The sequence below is a fragment of the Cajanus cajan genome, chromosome 3, assembly GCF_000230855.2.
Source record: "Cajanus cajan strain Asha chromosome 3, NIPB_CcT2T_4, whole genome shotgun sequence".
Taxonomy (NCBI): domain Eukaryota; kingdom Viridiplantae; phylum Streptophyta; class Magnoliopsida; order Fabales; family Fabaceae; genus Cajanus; species Cajanus cajan.
In genome coordinates this window covers 14,432,677-14,451,639 of record NC_138519.1, presented here as the reverse complement: position 1 = coordinate 14,451,639, position 18,963 = coordinate 14,432,677, and the positions used below count along the sequence as shown (strand labels likewise).

At 35.4% G+C, this 18,963-nt stretch overlaps 2 protein-coding genes across 15 annotated transcripts; both read right to left on the bottom strand.

The window, feature by feature from the left end:
• Nucleotides 1-2,706: 2,706 nt before the first annotated feature.
• On the bottom strand, nt 2,707-4,212 carry LOC109791831 (alpha-L-arabinofuranosidase 1-like). 2 transcript variants are annotated; one of them, XM_083070515.1, is made up of 5 exons: nt 3,787-4,212; nt 3,660-3,714; nt 3,340-3,539; nt 3,020-3,135; nt 2,707-2,902 (listed from the first exon to the last, which is right to left on the bottom strand). In XM_083070515.1, the coding sequence occupies exons 3-5, from the start codon at nt 3,415-3,417 to the stop codon at nt 2,722-2,724; spliced, it is 375 nt and encodes a 124-aa protein (XP_082926641.1). In that variant the 5' UTR covers nt 3,418-3,539; nt 3,660-3,714; nt 3,787-4,212; the 3' UTR covers nt 2,707-2,721. The 2 variants fall into 2 exon arrangements, with proteins under 2 accessions (XP_082926641.1, XP_082926640.1); XM_083070514.1 differs by having other exon boundaries at nt 3,660-4,212.
• An 851-nt stretch (nt 4,213-5,063) lies between these two features.
• Nucleotides 5,064-17,049, bottom strand: LOC109791833 (ATP-citrate synthase alpha chain protein 2). Of its 13 annotated transcripts, XR_014432236.1 has the most exons (7): nt 15,998-16,989; nt 15,652-15,747; nt 15,457-15,558; nt 15,167-15,283; nt 13,616-13,795; nt 8,803-9,002; nt 5,747-5,875 (listed from the first exon to the last, which is right to left on the bottom strand). XR_014432236.1 is itself a non-coding variant. In XM_083070509.1 (6 exons), the coding sequence occupies exons 2-6, from the start codon at nt 16,100-16,102 to the stop codon at nt 13,694-13,696; spliced, it is 522 nt and encodes a 173-aa protein (XP_082926635.1). In that variant the 5' UTR covers nt 16,103-16,931; nt 16,996-17,049; the 3' UTR covers nt 13,506-13,693. The 13 variants fall into 13 exon arrangements, 10 of the variants coding, with proteins under 10 accessions (XP_082926631.1, XP_082926634.1, XP_082926630.1 ...); XR_014432234.1 differs by lacking the exon at nt 5,747-5,875 and having other exon boundaries at nt 8,778-9,002; XR_014432235.1 differs by lacking the exon at nt 5,747-5,875 and having other exon boundaries at nt 8,778-9,002; nt 13,636-13,795.
• Between the last annotated feature and the right edge of the window lie 1,914 nt (nt 17,050-18,963).

Sequence of the window (18,963 nt, the reverse complement as noted above, 5' to 3'; positions counted from 1 at the left end):
ATTATAAAATATTTTTCCTTATAATAATAATATATTTCTCACCCAAAATATAATAATATAATTTCAATAACAAAATATCATATAAAATCAATCTTCTCTTAAAACATATAAATATTTATTTAAATATGCTAATAAAAAATACTTATTTAATACGTACAAAATAATTGTCCAAAATAATAATTATTTAAAACGTACAAAATAATATTCTTCTATAATTATTAAAATAATTATGACCAAATACCATATAATAATTATAATTATAATAATAATAATAATAATAATAACTTTATTGAAAACTGGGGTGTTACACTTGTTGGGTATTTCCTTTTTTATTTTTAATCTGTAAGGAATCTGAATGATTTTGATCTTGGAGGATACCCTGAATCGGTGAATTGGTGTTGTTGTTTTGGTTTGAAGATGGTTTTTTTTCTTTCACTGAGCCCGCCTCTCCCATGACTTTCCAGACCAACCTGGATCTGCCCTCGAAAATCTCTCTGCATTTTGGGAGCAGAGCATGCAAAATCGAGCAATTAATCTTAGAAAAATTTCCTCAGGTCTCTAGAAATCTATAAAAATGAAAAACCCGGGTAGAAGCACAAGCAAAAGGAGAGAGGAAAAGTAAAAAAAGGAAGGGGGAAGGAGACTAGCCTCAATACTTTAAATCGTCTATAACTTTTATCCAAATACAACTCAAGTAGCCACTTTGACATTGTGTAATGAGTTAGCACAATCCTAATCCTAATGAAATCAGCCAATCAAAGTGCTTATAATCTTAATGTGCACCTCACCGGTAAAAATGGGCTTACATTGTTTTCACGGATATTCATTCTATTCCACTTTTGCAACATCGTTTAGTGAAAATATTCTACAATGTGACGAGCAACCAAAGTGTAAGGTCTCCATCTAATTAATGAATATGGGAAAAAAAAATTTAGTTGTCATAGTTTTGTCATGTCATATAGGTGAGGAATTCTTACTAGGAACAACTGAGTTTAAAAGTGTTGTACACATGTTATTGATCATTATTCTTTTCTCCAGATTTTAATTTTTAGTAATGTAGGCTATGTCATTGAAGCTAACGGAACTTTTTAGAAAGTAATTTAATTTGGAAAAGGTTGGAATTATTTCAGTTTCAATAAATTTGGGGTTTGTTCTACACACAATTACATAAATGAAATTTCACTTTGGCTGTTACGTTTCACAGGAAAGTTTCTAAGATTCAGTTTGGTATTGGTGGAGAGAATTTAGAATCGAGTTTGTCTTATGATTTTTTTTAATAATTCTGATTCTAGAATTTTTCGCCCTATTTTTAATTGGTTACCACACTAAACTCGAAGGTAGCAATTTTGGTTAACCTACTTAAATTTTAAGAGAGAAAGAAAGAAAAGATCTACTTATTTAAAGAGGAAACACTCAAATTAATACTTAAATTTAAAGGATGTTATATTAGTCTCTAAAAACTAAGAAATTATTAAATATATCTTTTTATGATGTTATTGTTTCTTTTATTGTAGCTTTGTAGAGTCACCATTGAGACATTGACTACTTATCATTAATAGTTTAATACCTTGCTATATATTATTAATGTCTTGCTATATATTATTACTAGTGATATATTGGTGTTTAATTGTATGAGTAACTTTCTTTTTATTAATGCTTTCAATATACAGAATGGAATCTGAAACCCATGAGAAAATTATTGATGTTGGGTTAAATGAACAACTTTCTCCTATTATTGAAGATATTGATGATTCTAGGCCTACTAAGAAGCCTAAAACAACCACGTCTAAAGTTTGAGATAATTTTACTAAACTTGGGGTAAAAAATGGTAAAGAAAAAGCTAAATGCAACTATTGTGGTAATGAATATGTTTGTGGTGGTGTAAAAATAGGAACTTCATCCATGTTACGTCATTTGCAAAAGTGTGACATCTTAAAGCAAAAAAAAAAATCTGCACAAATTAGAAATATGATAATTGATCAAGCTGGCAAGCTGAGGTCTAGAGAAATAGATCAAAAACATTTTGAAGATTTGCTTTCAAGGGCTATTATTGAACATGGGTTATCATTTAGTTTTGTTGAGTATAAGTGGATTAGAGAGTTATTTTTGTATTTATATCCTGGGTTAATAATTCCTAGTAGGAATCACTACTACAAGATGCATATTCTACATCGGTTCTCTAAATGTATACATTTTTACATCAATTCTGAAAAATCGATGTAGATTTAAGCATAAATCTACATCGGTTCTCTAGAAAACCGATGTAGATTTAAGAATAAATCTACATCGGTTCTCTGGAGAACCGATGTAGATTTATGCTTAAATCTACATCGATTTTCTTGAGAACCGATGTAGATTGCATTTTTTTTATAAAAAAAATCATGATTATTTTTGTGAGAATACTCTATTTATTAGGGATCCAGTATTTGATCTCACAAAAATCCTTCAGACCAGTAACAATCACAGTATACGAGTAGAGTTAGTCTCTGTCTTGTAAACCAAGAATACACATGGCAGAACAAAAAAGAAATACTTGTGGTTGTTGAAAAAATAATTTCAACCAGGGCTAGAAGAATATACCAGCATTAAAGACCCATATAGGAAAAGAACAAAACAGAATAGAATGCATTGCCAGCAAGTGGTCATTGAGGTACCAAGTGTAGACTTATTGTTATCATTATTGATCCAAAGATTTTTGTTAAATTTAATAGCTACATTGAATTATAAAGGTGTGATTGTTATTCTACTAACCTTGTAAGTGTCCAATGGCATAACTGACACCTGGTCTAACAAGTAACTCCCTTTCCTTGTTGTGGTTATTTGAAGGCTTGAAATGTGATTAGTAGCTTTTGCTTCCACTATAGTCTCCACCCTCTTCCATTTTCCATGTCCATGAACATGCCTGCCAAGAACCACCGATTAGTTCTTTTAATCAATGCAACAAACAAATTATAGGTCATTGGATATAGGTTGTAGAATGTCCACAATTCCTTTTAATTCTAAATAAAAAGAAACTTACGTAATATGTGATGCCACTTTTTTAACATCAACACCCGTGAATGAAAGTTGAAAATCAAACTTTCCTTCTGATTTAACGTGGTACACCACCTTATACCACTTCCCTTGCTCAATATTCTGCACATGAAAAGAAAAAAGGTTTAGAAAGATAGAAGTTACTTCATACAATAAACTAATAATAGATTTGTCATTTCGTAAGAAAAATGTAAGTGTGACATTATATGAGTCTTTTTTATTTTTAGATTTATTTGTTACATTTAAACTTACTTAATACACACACAACAAAAATTATGAAAATATTATATGCATTAATTTTCTTACCATGCCCCAATAACCAGGGTTAGAGATACCAACACCACCAAATGGGCAAGGTTTGTGACCACCACAATAAACCTCCATAAGTAATGCAGCTTTATTATGCTCAAAGCAAGAGGAACGGCTAATTGATACAGAAATTGATGCTTCATTTCCAATAATTGTCCAAGGATAAAATATATTGTTTTGGGCTCAAGCTTCAAAGCCTAAAATTAAATTGATAGTAATTGAAAAATAAAAAATCACTTCAAAAATATTGAGATCTAATTGAATTTGTGGACAGGAAAGACAAAGATGAAGAAAGGTTTTAGGGATATGGAAATAACCTCTATTGCTAACAAGTTCTGCCCACAGTCCCCCAGCACCAGCATGATTAATCTCCTGAAAAATAAATTGAAAGAAATTGATGACATTTTCAACATTGAAATAAGATTGGTTTTTTTCTTGTGATACTTTTTTTCTCTCCAATGAGCTTGATCTATTGCACCACACAGAGACAACTTTAAAGTTAGCCTTTTTATGATGAGTGCCGAGAATGATGGTGCATGTTGGCAATGAAGTACAACGAGTAACCTTTACTACAATGCCTTGAAACCATACATTTATTAAAACCCTGTTTTGCATTAAAGGTCTTGTTATAACACAAGACATTCAAATAAATAGATCGGTTCTTCTTGTAATGCACATCCATTGGTTCAACTGATGAAGCAAAGATGCACTTAGTTAAAGTTATTTTATTTTGCCTCCAAGAAACATGGAACATGAAATTGCTTTCGATTTGGCAGCATGAGGCTGATGGAGTGGCCTGGAATGCCACCTAACGAAGTGAACCCAAAGCTTTTGGCAGTGGCAAGCACTATTCGATACGGTTGGGAAGGGACAATTTAGGGCCATGCGTCACGCACGTAAGGAATGCATTGAACAATAAGGAGCAGGAATGTGACAAGGCAGAAGGCAAAACACGTGAGGAGGCTGAAATTGATAAAGGACACTTGGCAGGAGGTGATGAAATCAAGGAAGGGTCCAAAAAAGTGAGGCAGCACATAACGAATTCGTACCTCAAGGATTACGTGTGGGAAATTAACTAACTATATAAGAGGAGAGAGGCAGGGAATTGGGTGGTGGTGGATTGTACGTCTTTTCTCCCTTAGGCCCAATTGGGATTATTTCTCTGTTCTTAGCTACTGTTCTATTCCTAGTGTTATTGCTGTGTGGCAGTGGATTTTGAGAATTATCGTTGCAATATAATTTCGAGTACGTCTCTTTTCACTATTTGCGTGCATTTTAATACTTACATTGGTGCTTTCATCGACCACCATGGCTGAAAATACGAGATTAAAGGAACTGGGTGCTGATGTTAAAAAGATTTTGGAGTTGATGGAAAAGCGCGATCGTGAATATGGTGAAAGATTTGCAAAAATAGAAACTGCTGTCGCCATGGTTTCAGCTACTCATTTCGTTGGTGGTCCGATGATAGCAAACTTAGGAGAAGTGATGGATGATCTTCTCCACGGATTTGCTTAGGCCGGATCTTCTTCAATGGAGGCTTGATTCTTCAACTCAAGAACACTTAGAAGCTTAAGAACTCACGGATGCACTCAACCTAGAACTAGGAGGGAAGCATCCAAGCTCAAGCATCAATGGAGAGCACACTTCAAAGAGGAGGATTCTAAGGTGAAATCCTAAGGTTTTGAAGATGAACTCTAAGGGACTTTTGAGAGAGGAAACTCGGCCAATGGCTCACAAATTTCAATTATGATCAAAAGTGAATACAAAAAAAGGTGAAAGAATGGCTTAAGTATGCACGGAATTATGACCCATAGGTGCCTAAACTAAAGCCTCACAAAATGGCGCCTAAAGTTTGAATTCAAATTTGAATTTTGAATTCAAACTTTGGTGCACATGTGTAAGTCCGAAAATTTAGGTGCCAAGGTGCATTTAGGTGTGATTTGAGAGTCATTTAGGGTTAATTTGAGTGGCACATGTTCAGCCACCCATGGTGCTAAACATGTGACTCAAATGTAACTTAAATGACTTCCAAATTAAACCTAATTTAACCTAATTAGCATACTTTAGTATTCCTTGTATTTTCCTATTCTAATGACCTAATTACATTGGTCAAACAATTACAATGGAAAGGAAAAATTACAAGAATGAAAATGAGCCCAATATTGGGTACCAAAAGCCCAAAGGCCCATGAAGCCCAAAACTAGGCCCAACTAGCCTAAAACCTAAAATGCTACTCTATGTGGTCCAAAATACAAGACCAAAATATATGATACCTATACTAACATGATGTATACAAAACATATGAAAATAGCTATAACAAAATATGGCCCATGAAAAGTTCAACTTGGGCCTTCTCAGGCCCATCAGGCCCATTGGGCCCTGACTGGCCCAAACCTTCATGTCTAGCCAACTCCTCTTGGTTCTTTGAGTATGTCACCTCTTGCACTCCAAAGCATGATTCCATCATCCCCTCCCTCTTGAAAAGGATTTGTCCTCAAATCTCGAGGATGAATGGAAGAAGAAAAATTAACACCTACATATAAAACACGCAAGGAATAAGAAGTAACATGATAAGATAAAAGATCATGGATCCTAAGAGGAGTCCTAGTATCTAACCTAACAAAGAAAGATAAAATATTAGACTCTCTAGAAATAGGCTCCTCTTCTAAGCATAACCTAGAAGTAAAACCTAAAAATGTAAGAACACTATGACTCAGACAATGAAAAGACTGATTTTTAAACACTACAATATCTTGCCTAAAGTACCCTAAATGGTATCCTAGGCTTTTCCTAAAATATAAAGAAAATACTACTAAAAAACGTCCTAAACAATTTTGGATTTGATTGTTTATTAGATACTCATAGTCATATAATCTATTTTTGTCTTGTAGGGAAGGAAACATATTAAGTTCAAAAAAATAAGAACTTCCCATAAGATCAAACATAGAATATAGATTATTACAAGTTATATCTACTAAACAATGTAAACCGAAAATTGGGTGCTTTATGAAATCTAAAGAAATACTTCCTTCCTTGTGCACCTTCAAGGAAGTAGTATAAGGAGTAACACTAGGTATAGTCCACTCCTTCTTCACTATATCTCGAAGTTGAGAAGAATTCTTTACTTGAAATTCATTTTGTTCCTCATTCTCAACTTTAAGATAAGTGGCAGCATTAGGATAAGAGTCAAGACTTTTGTGAATAAAGAGAGTTCTTTTTAAGTCTTGTTTGGTCATAAAATAACTCTCTTTTGTCATAAAGGTCTTAGTGGAGTCCCATTTATCCACACTCTTTCCTTCTTTCTTTTCTTTGTTTCTTTTCTTTTTCATTTGCTTTTGATCCTCAAACACTTGGGATGGTGTTAAAGGATTAAAAACAATTTCCTTATTTTTATGAGTGAAGGATATTTTGTTAGTGAGGCCATCATGTATAGTTTGTTTATCAAATTGCCATGGCCTACCAAGCAAAATATGACAAGCTTCCATAGGGATCACATCACATAAAACTTTGTCTTTATAATCCCCTATAGAAAACTTGACCTTCACTTGTTGATTCACCTCCAATTCCTCACCTTCATTGAGCCAATGAAGTTTATAAGGGTGAGGGTGAGGAATGGTGGTAAGGGCTAACTTGTTAACCATCCTTGTACTACAACAATTAGAACATGATCCACTATCAACAATGAGAGAACAAGTTCTTTTAGAAACCAAACATCTTGTATGAAAGATGTTCTCTCTTTGAGATAGTGAAGTGGGACAAGGTTGGCTTCCAAGAAGCCTTTTGATCATAAGAAGATCACCATCCACAGGATATAACTTTTCAATTTTAGGATCTTCCTCACTAGTCTCACTACCACTTGAAGTGGTAGAACTAGATTCATCAAGACTACTATAAATGTCTTGTCCTCTCAAAATCATGACCTTTTTAGTTGGACATTGAGAAGCTATATGGCCTCTCCCAAGACATTTAAAGCATTTGATGTCACTAGTTTTACTACTAGAAGTGACAACATTTTTATCATTTTCTTTTTCTTTTTCTTGACTTTTACTAGAGCTTTTAGAAGAGTCATATTGACCCTCCCTCTTGTAGTCATTCTTGATATAAGAGTTAGCTTGAGTTTTTCCTTTTAAAGAATTTTTCCTTAAATTTTGTTGTTCCACCCTTATACAAAGTTGGACCAAATCATCAAGGTCCCTATAAGGGAGTAACTCAACTCTATCTCTTATGTCAAAATTTAGACCACTCAAAAACCTAGCAATGGTCAATCTTTCCTCTTCCCTTATGCCAGCCCTCATGAGATACAACTCCATCTTTTGTCTATACTCCTCAACACTCATATTCTTTTGTTGGAGTCTTTGGAGCTTATCCATAAGCTCCCTACTATAATAAGAAGGTATGTGCCTTCTTCTCATAGCACTCCTCAACTCATTCCAATAAGTGATTGGAGGGTCATTGTGAAGTCTTCTCTCTCTCTCTAAGGATGTCCACCAATACATAGCTTGTCCTTGGAAAGCTAAGGTGGCCAAGGGAACTTTTCTTTCTTCACCTACTTGGTGACAAGTGAAGATTTGCTCCACTTTCATTTCCCAATCCAAGTAGGCATCCACATCTTCTTTTCCATGAAAGTAAGGGAGATCAACCCTTGATTCCCTCACTTTGTGTTCTTTAATGACTCTCCTAGGATGAGGTTGATAGTATGCATCCATGTTCAAACTACCATCATATTCTTGGCTTTGAGAATCATTGGAGCTCTTGGTTGAGCTCCTAGAAGAACCTTTTGGACTTTTATTTTTATTCAATCTTTTCAAAAGTTTTTCTTCTCGTTGCTTAATCTTTTGAATCTCTTGTTCTAAAGCCATGATTTGTACTTCCTTTTCAAGTTTTTCTTTTTGTTTTTGAAGTATTTCATCATGCTTCCAAAGTTTTAGTGCCTCAACCTCCTTGACAATTCTTTTAAAACTTTTAGGAGATTCAAAGTCACTACTACTTTGAGAATGTTGACTCATGATTAAGCAATAAGATTTTATATGCTATGCAAAAAGTTATAAAATGTTTTTGGTATTTTCTAGGAATGAAAATAGCACTTGGAAGTCTAAGTGTACAAGTTGCACTATCAAGGGAGGTGAGCTACAAAGAGCCACTTAATAACCAAGCCTTTTCAAGTGGAAATCACTAAACTCCTTTGTGGTACTTCCAATTCCCCAAAACTTATCACAAAAATTTTGAATGCTTTTTCACAATTTGTTTGTTTTTGAGACTAAACTAAACGTGAGCAAGTAAATCTACACAAGTCTAGACGTTTCAAGGCAGCAAAATAAAGAAATTAAAAGACAAAGAACTTAAAGGAATCAAGATAAGTAACTAGTCGGGTTCCCTAAGTGGAAGCTTGAAACATATGAAATTTCCAAGCCGCTTCCACTAGTACTACACGTGAGGATGCTAACAAGGATTTAGATATACCTGACCAGCTTCTTAATACTCCTTCCAAGCTTTACAAATTGATTTTAAAATACAAGAGAGATTGCAAAATTTAAACTAGTCTAGAAAGCAATAAATGGCGGTTTTGGTGACCAATTTAGTGACGGATTGTTGTGCAAATTTTCCAACACTTAATCAAGTGTTTAATCCGCCACAAATCCTTCAATATGATGCTACTGGACCTGCAAAAGAAACACAACAAAGAGGTTAATGGTGGCGGCCTCACAAGGTGAAAGGAATGGTCACTCAAGTGAAGGAAGTTTAGGAGAAGTTTTGGTCACTAAATTAGGTCAAATTTTTTTAGGTCTTAGTGTCCAAACTTTTCCTACTCTTTGTTGAGCAATGCTTGATCCTTGAGCAAGGATTTGAGGCCACTTCCAGCACAGGAAATTATTGAAAGAAAACTAGACAAGCAACAAAGCACAATTTGGAAAGCTTATACCAAAATTAAGAGTAATATGTGTATATGACAAGACTCAAAGAAGTTCAACAAGTAAAACTGGAAAATTAAGACTCCAAAATGAAGCTAGCACTCAGTTAGAATGAATCCTAGACAGGTACTAGAGTGGATGAAGAAAACAAAAAAAATTTGAAAGCAATTGGACAAGTATAGCAAAATTAGTAGCCAAAACAATAACAAGGAACCAAATGAATTTTCACCAATGTACACCTCTCGGCTTTTGTATTTTAAATTGTATTATATATATATTTTTTTATTCTTTCTTTTTCCAGTATCAAATTAAGATTCCAGAGAGTGTTTTTGCCTTTTATTTCAAATTTTTCTAAGGTTCCAAGCTATAGAAACCGAGAATACAAATCAGCCAAAATTTAGGTCAAATTTCAAGTAAGAATGATAAACTAGTGCACTAGTTTTAGGTTTTGGTTTGGATTCTTTTTGAACTATTTTTCTTTTGAACTTTAGGTCTTTTCTTTTGTTTTAGGCTCTGTTTTATCTCTGTTTTTCAGCCTCTAATTTTTTTTTTAAAAAAATTGAATCCACAAGAAAGAGTGCACTAGAAGTAGAATTAAGCACTTGAAATTTTGAGTCAAAATTTTTTTATAAGATTTTCAATGGAAAGTGATTTGAAAACTTAAGAACACAAAGGAAACCTAACTCTAAGGAAACTTACTAGAACTAATAGCAAGTTATGAACACAATAAGGCAAAAGAAAAAGCACATATAGGAGGCAAGAACAATAGGTAAACCGAAAGCAATATATGGACACAAAACTCAAAATAAAACTAGGTTAAACATGCTATTCAAAGAATTTGCAACAAGTAAGGACTAAACACAAACTTCTAAGACAAAACAAAGATTTAAAAACAAAATCTAAATGCAATGCATGAGGTCCAATCACGGACACATACAAGGAATGGAGAGACTCAAAATAAACTCAAAATTAGCACAAAGCAAATAGTTCCTAACAAGTTGATTATGGAAGAAAAATCAAGACAATCAACAATGGATCTATGAACTCAATAACATCAAAATATAGATCCGAATTGAAACTCAATTAAGACAAACATAAGAACACAAAGAACACAAAAATATTCGGACCAAAACAAGATGAAGAACTTATCTCCTTGAAGACCTTGCTTTGATACCAAAAATGATAGCAAACTTAGGAGAAGTGATGGATGATCTTCTCCACGGATTTGCTTAGGCCGGATCTTCTTCAATGGAGGCTTGATTCTTCAACTCAAGAACACTTAGAAGCTTAAGAACTCACGGATGCACTCAACCTAGAACTAGGAGGGAAGCATCCAAGCTCAAGCATCAATGGAGAGCACACTTCAAAGAGGAGGATTCTAAGGTGAAATCCTAAGGTTTTGAAGATGAACTCTAAGGGACTTTTGAGAGAGGAAACTCGGCCAATGGCTCACAAATTTCAATTATGATCAAAAGTGAATACAAAAAAAGGTGAAAGAATGGCTTAAGTATGCACGGATTTATGACCCATAGGTGCCTAAACTAAAGCCTCACAAAATGGCGCCTAAAGTTTGAATTCAAATTTGAATTTTGAATTCAAACTTTGGTGCACATGTGTAAGTCCGAAAATTTAGGTGCCAAGGTGCATTTAGGTGTGATTTGAGAGTCATTTAGGGTTAATTTGAGTGGCACATGTTCAGCCACCCATGGTGCTAAACATGTGACTCAAATGTAACTTAAATGACTTCCAAATTAAACCTAATTTAACCTAATTAGCATACTTTAGTATTTCTTGTATTTTCCTATTCTAATGACCTAATTACATTGGTCAAACAATTACAATGGAAAGGAAAAATTACAAGAATGAAAATGAGCCCAATATTGGGTACCAAAAGCCCAAAGGCCCATGAAGCCCAAAACTAGGCCCAACTAGCCTAAAACCTAAAATGCTACTCTATGTGGTCCAAAATACAAGACCAAAATATATGATACCTATACTAACATGATGTATACAAAACATATGAAAATAGCTATAACAAAATATGGCCCATGAAAAGTTCAACTTGGGCCTTCTCAGGCCCATCAGGCCCATTGGGCCCTGACTGGCCCAAACCTTCATGTCTAGCCAACTCCTCTTGGTTCTTTGAGTATGTCACCTCTTGCACTCCAAAGCATGATTCCATCATCCGAACTCATCAGCAGGGGTTAATCCACCATTTCAGGTACGAAATATTAAACTTGATTTTTCGCGATTCGATGGAATCAATGTGCTACATTGGATCTTTAAGGCTGAACAATTTTTTGAGTATTATTCTACTCTGGATGCTCAACGGTTGATAATCGATACAGTATATATGGACAAAGATGTGGTTCCCTAGTTTTAAATGATGCAGAGGAACAATCCATTCCAATCGTGGATGGCATTTACTAGAGCTCTTGAGCTGGAATATGGTCCGTCCCCATACGAGTGCCTGCGTTCTACGTTGTTCAAGCTATCTCAGCTTGGATTTGTTAGTGCGTATTACACCGAGTTTACCGCATTAGCTAACAGAGTTACCGGTGTTACTATTGATGCTTTGTTGGACTACTTCCTTAGTGGCCTGAAACCTGACCTCAGACGTGATGTCATTGCTCAAAGTCCAAATTCAATTCCAAAGGTTGTTTCGTTGGCTAAATTGTATGAGGAGAAATATTCCACTGTCCCAAAGCTAGACTACAATACTACTTCTTTTAAGAAATCAAACACAAGCTTAAACACAAACCTAAACACAAGCCAACGACCCAATACACTTCCTGCCATATTACCCACACCGAGTCAAAAACCATTTGCCCAGCTGTTACACACACCTACGGTTAAAAAAATGACAGCGGCAGAAATGCAACTTCGAAGGGAGAAAGGTCTTTGTTACACTTGTGATGATAAGTTCTCTCCTACTCATAGGTTTCCCAATAGGCAGTATTTGTTACTGTCTGTAGAGGAATTGGATGAGTCACCCCCTTGTCTAGACCCTCCTGAACCACTTCCACTTGATTTAACATTAGAACATCACCTTTCCTTCAATTCCTTGAAAGGATCGCCTAGTTTGGGAACCATGAGATTTCAAGGGTCTATCAATGGTGTTAATGTCCAAATCTTGTTAGATAGTGGTAGTTCTGACAATTTCTTGCAGCCTCGAATTGCTAATTACCTCAAACTGCCTATTGAACCTATCTCTAGCTTCCAAGTTATGGTGGGTAATGGAAATGCATTAACTGTGGAAGGCTTGGTTCGAGATGTGAAAGTCACTGCCCAGGGACATACTCTATAGCTTCCAATCTATTTACTGGCTGTCTCTGGTGCTGATCTAGTCCTAGGTGCTGCTTGGTTGGCCACGTTGGGGCCTCATGTGTCAGATTACAGTTCCTTGACCTTGAAATTTTACTTAGATGGGGACTTCATTACCTTACATGGTACAAAAACAACTTTACCAGCTCAAGCTCAATACCATCACATCAAAAGGATGTCTCGGACACATACCATTGCTGAGTATTATACCTTGCAATTTAAACTTCAGGATGTTCCTCAAGATCAATGGATTGATTCTCCTCCAGACATGCATCCAGATTTGGCTACGCTCTTGAATACATACAGGAAGGTGTTTGATAAACCCTCTAGTTTACCTCCTACAAGAACACACAATCACTCTATTCCACTAGTGGAAAAAAGGCTTTTAAAATCGGTTATTTTGGACTTTTAAAATCGGTTATGGAACCGATCTTAAAAGAGCCGATTTTGAAAAGGTAGACTTTTAAGATCGGTTATCAACCGATTTTAAAAGTAGACTTTTAAGATCGGTTGATTTATAACCGATCTTAAAAGTCTTGACTTTTAAAATCGGTTGTTATATAACCGATCTTGAAAGTCTTGATTTTTAAGATCGGTTATGATTTTAACCGATCTTAAAAGTTAAGACTTTTAAAATCGGTTATGTAACAACCGATTTTAAAAGTCAATTGAAATAAAAAAAAATTAATATGAATCTTTTAAAATATAAAAGCACATTTCAAATATACATTAAAATTTAAAATAATTAACTGAATAAAATAGGAACTGAATATGCATAGGAATTGAATAAAAAAAAAAAATACTCAAAGCAAGCACAATAAAAACCAAAAGTTTCACAAATCATAGAAGAAACAATCAATGTGACAGCAATACTATCAGAAATTCAATGGCATAAATTAGAATTCTAAAATACATAATTAGAGCTGATAGTTAGGTAAAATGAAATTCATCTTGCATTAATCACTTGCAATAGAATTAGAAGTGTTGGCAAAATACAGGATATGTAATATAACAATCATAATAAAAAAAACCAAGATTACATCAATCAACGCAACTAAACCTCGCATCCATTTGCATGTCTTAGCCCCGGCAAACAGAACCTCAAAATCGCATCCATTTCAATTTTTTCTCAACGAACACATCAACAACGTCCAATAAATAGGCCATTCATAGAATTTATCAAAAAGTAGCACTGCAGCAACACATCCATTTCTCTGCATCTAAAATACGTCAATTGCAAATTTGCAACATCTAATAATAAGTAGTATAGAAGCTAATTATCCACTAAATATCCAAACAAAAGAAAAAACCTAGTTTCCCATCAAAACCCTGTATCAATTGGCATATCCTTGTAGTAAACAGAAACTCATAAACACCAAAATGGTGCATTTCAATTCCCTCAATGAACACATCATCATCACACAATAAATTGCCACCCATTCACAAAATTTCTCAAAAAGCATCCCTAGAGCAACACATTCATTTCTTTACATACTTTCATATCATATAACATAATTTATTAAATTTTAAACATTTATAATATACTTAAATATTTTAAAATTATATAAATGATTATTAATATGTATATTCAAATATAATAATTTATTAAATTTTAAACATTTATAATATGAATTTTGATTACATAAAAATTTATTAAATAAAATTTTTAAATAAATTGATTGTCGAAATGAGTAATTGATCACGTCATAACTATTTTTCACTCAATTATATCACAAACTAATCTTGCTTAATGGATTCGAAAGATCTTAAATTTTAATTTGGTCTTAAATTTTTATGCTTAAATTAATTCAAAATTAAAGTGTTACGTAAAAGGATAAAAGGCACTTAAAATTGGATCTGGGATCGTCATAAATTGTTTCTTCATTGCTTTAATATCTTTAAAGTGATGAGAAAGGAAAAATGATCATTTAAACTTTTCGTATCTTATTCTGGTGGCTTTAAAAGCTCAGGCCATTTCTTACTCTTTTATTGTTATATCACATGTAGGGATTGTATTTTTATTCATTAAAGCCATACTTTAAGTGTAAAAGACCGTTATCTAACATTTATGAGTTTAACAGAAAAACCATAGTGTAACTCTAACAATATTAGTAAACTTTTGAGTTTGGATTTTTTCCCTTTTCTTGATGAAGTTCTCTCCTTCACGCTTTTAAAAATATTAGATATTAAAGGTATTAAGGTCCACCTCCTCACAAATACCCTCTGACAACAACTCGATCTTATCTACATATTATTCCCAGCTTTCGGATACAAAAACACCATGAATATATATAATATATATATATATATATATATATATATATATATATATATATATATGGACAGCCAAACACTAGGAATCTTCCATTATTTATATAAATTACCCACCTTCCAGAGTTCCTATATATATGGGGAAAAGCACATGCCAATTCAATTCACCATATGCTTAATAAAAGTGTATGTCACCTAAATAGGATATAATTAATTCAATTCACCATATGCAATTTATGGCAAGATCAACAATCAATTAACTCTACTATGAGAAAATTAGTACGATATTATAGAGAAAAGGTTCATGATGATAGGCTCACCTTCTCCTTCAGAGCACGAATTATGCCGCTGAATGTAGCAGCAACATCGGTAAAGTTAGCTATTCGTCCCCCTATCACAAGGGCTCGCTTTTGGCCATCAGGGTCTAAAGTTGCACACTGCAAGGAGATTATCATAGAGATAAGTATCACTATATCATGTTTCAAAGTAGCATGCATTTGATAAGCTATTTTCACACAGCCGAAACAAGGAATGGCTGATCACTTAAAGCAATAATATTTTATCCATAATAAACGTGCCAACAATAATGTTTGAGATAAGAACTGATTACATCAATCACAACTCTGGCATGCTGCAAGACTTCATCTTCCTTGGGTGCACCACTATACTCTGCATAATTTCCAAGCTCAGGAGCATAACCAAGATCTCCTACCTATTTTAATAAATTAGTATAAGTCTGTGGCTCAATTGTACAAGATGATAGAGTTTAGCAAGGAATTTTATTTTTAAAGTAATAGAAACACACCGTATCAGCATAGATGACACTAGCACCTCCCCTAGCTACCATTGTCCAAATTCGGCCATTTGGGTTTAACACCGTGAATTTTAAAGATGCACTTGTCTGGGAACACAAAATAAACAAACATCATAAGCTTTTAAGAAAAAAAATTGATAGCACCATGGTTACGATTAACAGTACTGATAAGAGGTTAGTACAAGGAGTTCAATTGACCCTGAAGATCTGCAGACCATGTGTTAAAAGTTAACAGTACTGGTTAGGAGCAAAATGGATTAAGATATGCAGCTTATGGACAAAGTAATAAATGATGTGAATCTGACTGTAGATGCAGGAGAAAATTATATCTGTTCACTTTTTCATCTAATCCATGAATGAAAGACTCTGTGGTACTCATAACTCTTCCAAATGGCATTGGAAATTCAATGTTTCCCCATCTGCAAATAATAATAACATGCATGGTTTAAATTTCTTTTGTTTACTATGATACATTATTCATTTATACATGATGAGTTAGAGTCTAGAGATATGATATTCATTTAAGGAGATAGCATGGAGAGTGATAAAGGGGAAGCTTAGATTAAAGAAATTATCCAACTGGCTCCCAAACCAAAACCCCTGTACCTTCACCCGAATCACCTGCAACCAGACCCACCTCACTTCCATAGACCTCACCTCCATCCCACTCAGCACCGACCTCACCATCGTAACAACCTACCTCCTCACCCTCGACCACCTCCAGTTCATCTCCCTCAAATCCACCAACCTAACCGGTTCGCTTTCCCTCCCTCCCTCCCATTCCAACTGCGCCTCCTCATTGTCCGCCATAGATCTGTCGCAAAATGCACTCTCCAGTTCCCTCTCCGACATGTCATTTTTCTCCAGCAACCTCCTCGAGTTCGACTCACCGCGCTGGAAGCTCAACCTCGGCGTGGCGGATTTCTCCTACAACAAGATTTCAGGGCCGACACTCATCCCGTGGCTCCTCAACCCCGACCTCAACCACCTGGTGCTGAAAGGAAACAAAATCTCTAGCGAAAGCGACTTCTCCGCTGCCGCTTCTCTTCAGTACTTGGACCTCTCCTCCAACAACTTCTCCGTGGCGATTTCTTCCTTCGGTGAGTGTTCCTCCCTCCAGTATCTAGACCTCTCCGCCAACAAATACTTCGACGACATTGCTCACACACTCTCCGCTTGTAACCGCCTCGTCTACCTCAACGTCTCCAGCAACCAGTTCTCCGGTCCGCTTCCCTCCCTCCCCTCCGGTCCGCTTGTTTAGTGAAACGTACCTGGACGAATGAAGCCCTAAGCACGAATGAAGGAAAGGGAAATCCAACAAGCTTAAAAACGAACCTGAAGCAGAACAGACAGCTGCCTCTTTGTGAATCTGTGTTATAGGATGAATGTGTTATAGGATATTTAAGATCGGTTATGCAGAACCGATTTTGTATGTTATATACAAAATCGGTTCCTACATAACCGATCTTAAAAGTAGTAAAAAAGACATGATTTAAAATCAGTTAAAATAAACCCAATTTCAAAAATACTTTTTAAAATCGGTTATATTTGAACCGATTTTAAATGTATACCTTTTAAGATTGGTCATAAAATAACCGATCTTAAAAGTACTTTTAAGATCGGTTATAATATAACCGATCTTAAAAGTGTTTATGTTATTTACAAAAATGTCACCGCATCACTTTTAAGATCGGTTACCTTATAACCGATCTTAAAACTCCGATTTTAAATCCAATTTTTGCACTAGTGTTCCTTTACTTCCTGGAAGTCAATGTCGCCACCCGCCGAAACGGACATTGGCATTCGCGACGATGGTCGGACTCTTTTTAAGTTTTGAAAAATGATGGATTGTTAGAATGACTTATTCTCAAACTGAGACCTCATCGAGCTAACAATTTTGTTAAATGATTCTCACCAATCCATGTTAATCCCAAGCGGGACCCTCCATGGATTAGTGGTTTTCGCAAAAAGAAGGGGTTCTTGGAGTCGCCACCAATGTTTTACTCAAAACATTGGAAAAAGATATAAGGCAATTGATTTTCGCAAATCAACTTCGGCCATTACAACCAGAGTTGGGTAAGGGAGTCGGTTACGTGTGAGGAAGGTGTTAGCACCCCACAACGCCCCTTTCGGGTTCCCTATGACAGATTATTTCATAAATAATAGTGTAAAGTTACTAAATTACCCCTATTTATTAGAAACGATTATGAGTAAAATATTTACATGATGAAAACTCTAAACATGCAATGCAACAATCAAAAAGAAATAAATAAAAGCGGTAAAAGAAGGGATTTGGAAAGAAACCTTCGAAGCGGGCTTTTATATATATTCAAAACGAAGTTTAGGAGGCTTTTTGGCGCTCCTTCCCACTACACGTCCGCTCGCTCCTTTCCCTAAAGATAATTTTTACTATGGAAATCAAAGAGATTTCCCTTCGACTTGTTCGAGTCTCAAGCTAATGGCTCATGACTCAAGAACTTCGTCGGATTGGCTCTCGGAGAGACTTATAGGGCAGAGAATAGCTCAAAAACCCAAGAATACTCAGCACGAGGGTCCAGAAGTGTCAAAAAAGTGTGGAATGACGTGCAAATGACGTCCTATTTATAGGATTGAGGCGCAATACGGCCTGGGAGGTCAATACGGGCCGTACTGGGTTTTTGAACTACAGTACGGCCGTATTGAATTTGGTACGGCCGTACTGAAGTTCAGAAACTTCAGTACGGCCGTATTGAGTTCACTACGGCCGTATTGCAGTTCAAATGGCTCAGTACGGCCGTACTGAACCTCTGGGAGGGTGTATTGAGCTCCAATCCTCGCACACCCTTATTCTAAGCTACTCTAAGACTTCTAGACCTACAAAGAATAATCCTAGGGTCTTCCAGGAGTCCTTCCAGCTGACTTTCCTTCGGTCTTCGAGAGTCTTTGAGTCTTATTTCCGACCCGGACAATTTTAGGGGTCTACAGTCAACCCATTAAGGTGAGACCTTATATATATCCTCACAGCCAGAAGGAGAGAATTGAAAACATGATTGAAGACATGTTACACAAGGGTATCATAGCTCCTAGCACAAGCCCTTTCTCATCTCCCATCCTTTTAGTAAAAAAAAAAAGATGGCACTTGGAGATTCTGCACTGACTATAGGGCTTTAAACACCATAACAGTCAAGGATACCTTTCCAATACCAACTGTAGATGAGCTACTTGATGAATTATTTGGAGCTCAATACTTTTCCAAGCTTGACCTTCGCTCCGGATATCATCAAATCCTGGTTTCCCTTGAAGACAGGTTTAAAACTGCTTTTC

What these genes read in the sequence shown, in the direction of transcription:
- LOC109791833 (XM_083070504.1), bottom strand. Translation starts at nt 8,348, where the DNA reads ATGAGTCAACATTCTCAAAGTAGTAGTGACTTTGAATCTCCTAAAAGT.
- LOC109791831 (XM_083070514.1), bottom strand. Translation starts at nt 3,417, where the DNA reads ATGGAGGTTTATTGTGGTGGTCACAAACCTTGCCCATTTGGTGGTGTT. An exon ending in ACCCTGGTTATTGGGGCATG is followed by an intron (nt 3,136 to 3,339) that starts GTAAGAAAATTA and finishes TTTCATGTGCAG; the next exon opens with AATATTGAGCAAGGGAAGTG. An exon ending in AAAGTGGCATCACATATTAC is followed by an intron (nt 2,903 to 3,019) that starts GTAAGTTTCTTT and finishes GGTTCTTGGCAG; the next exon opens with GCATGTTCATGGACATGGAA.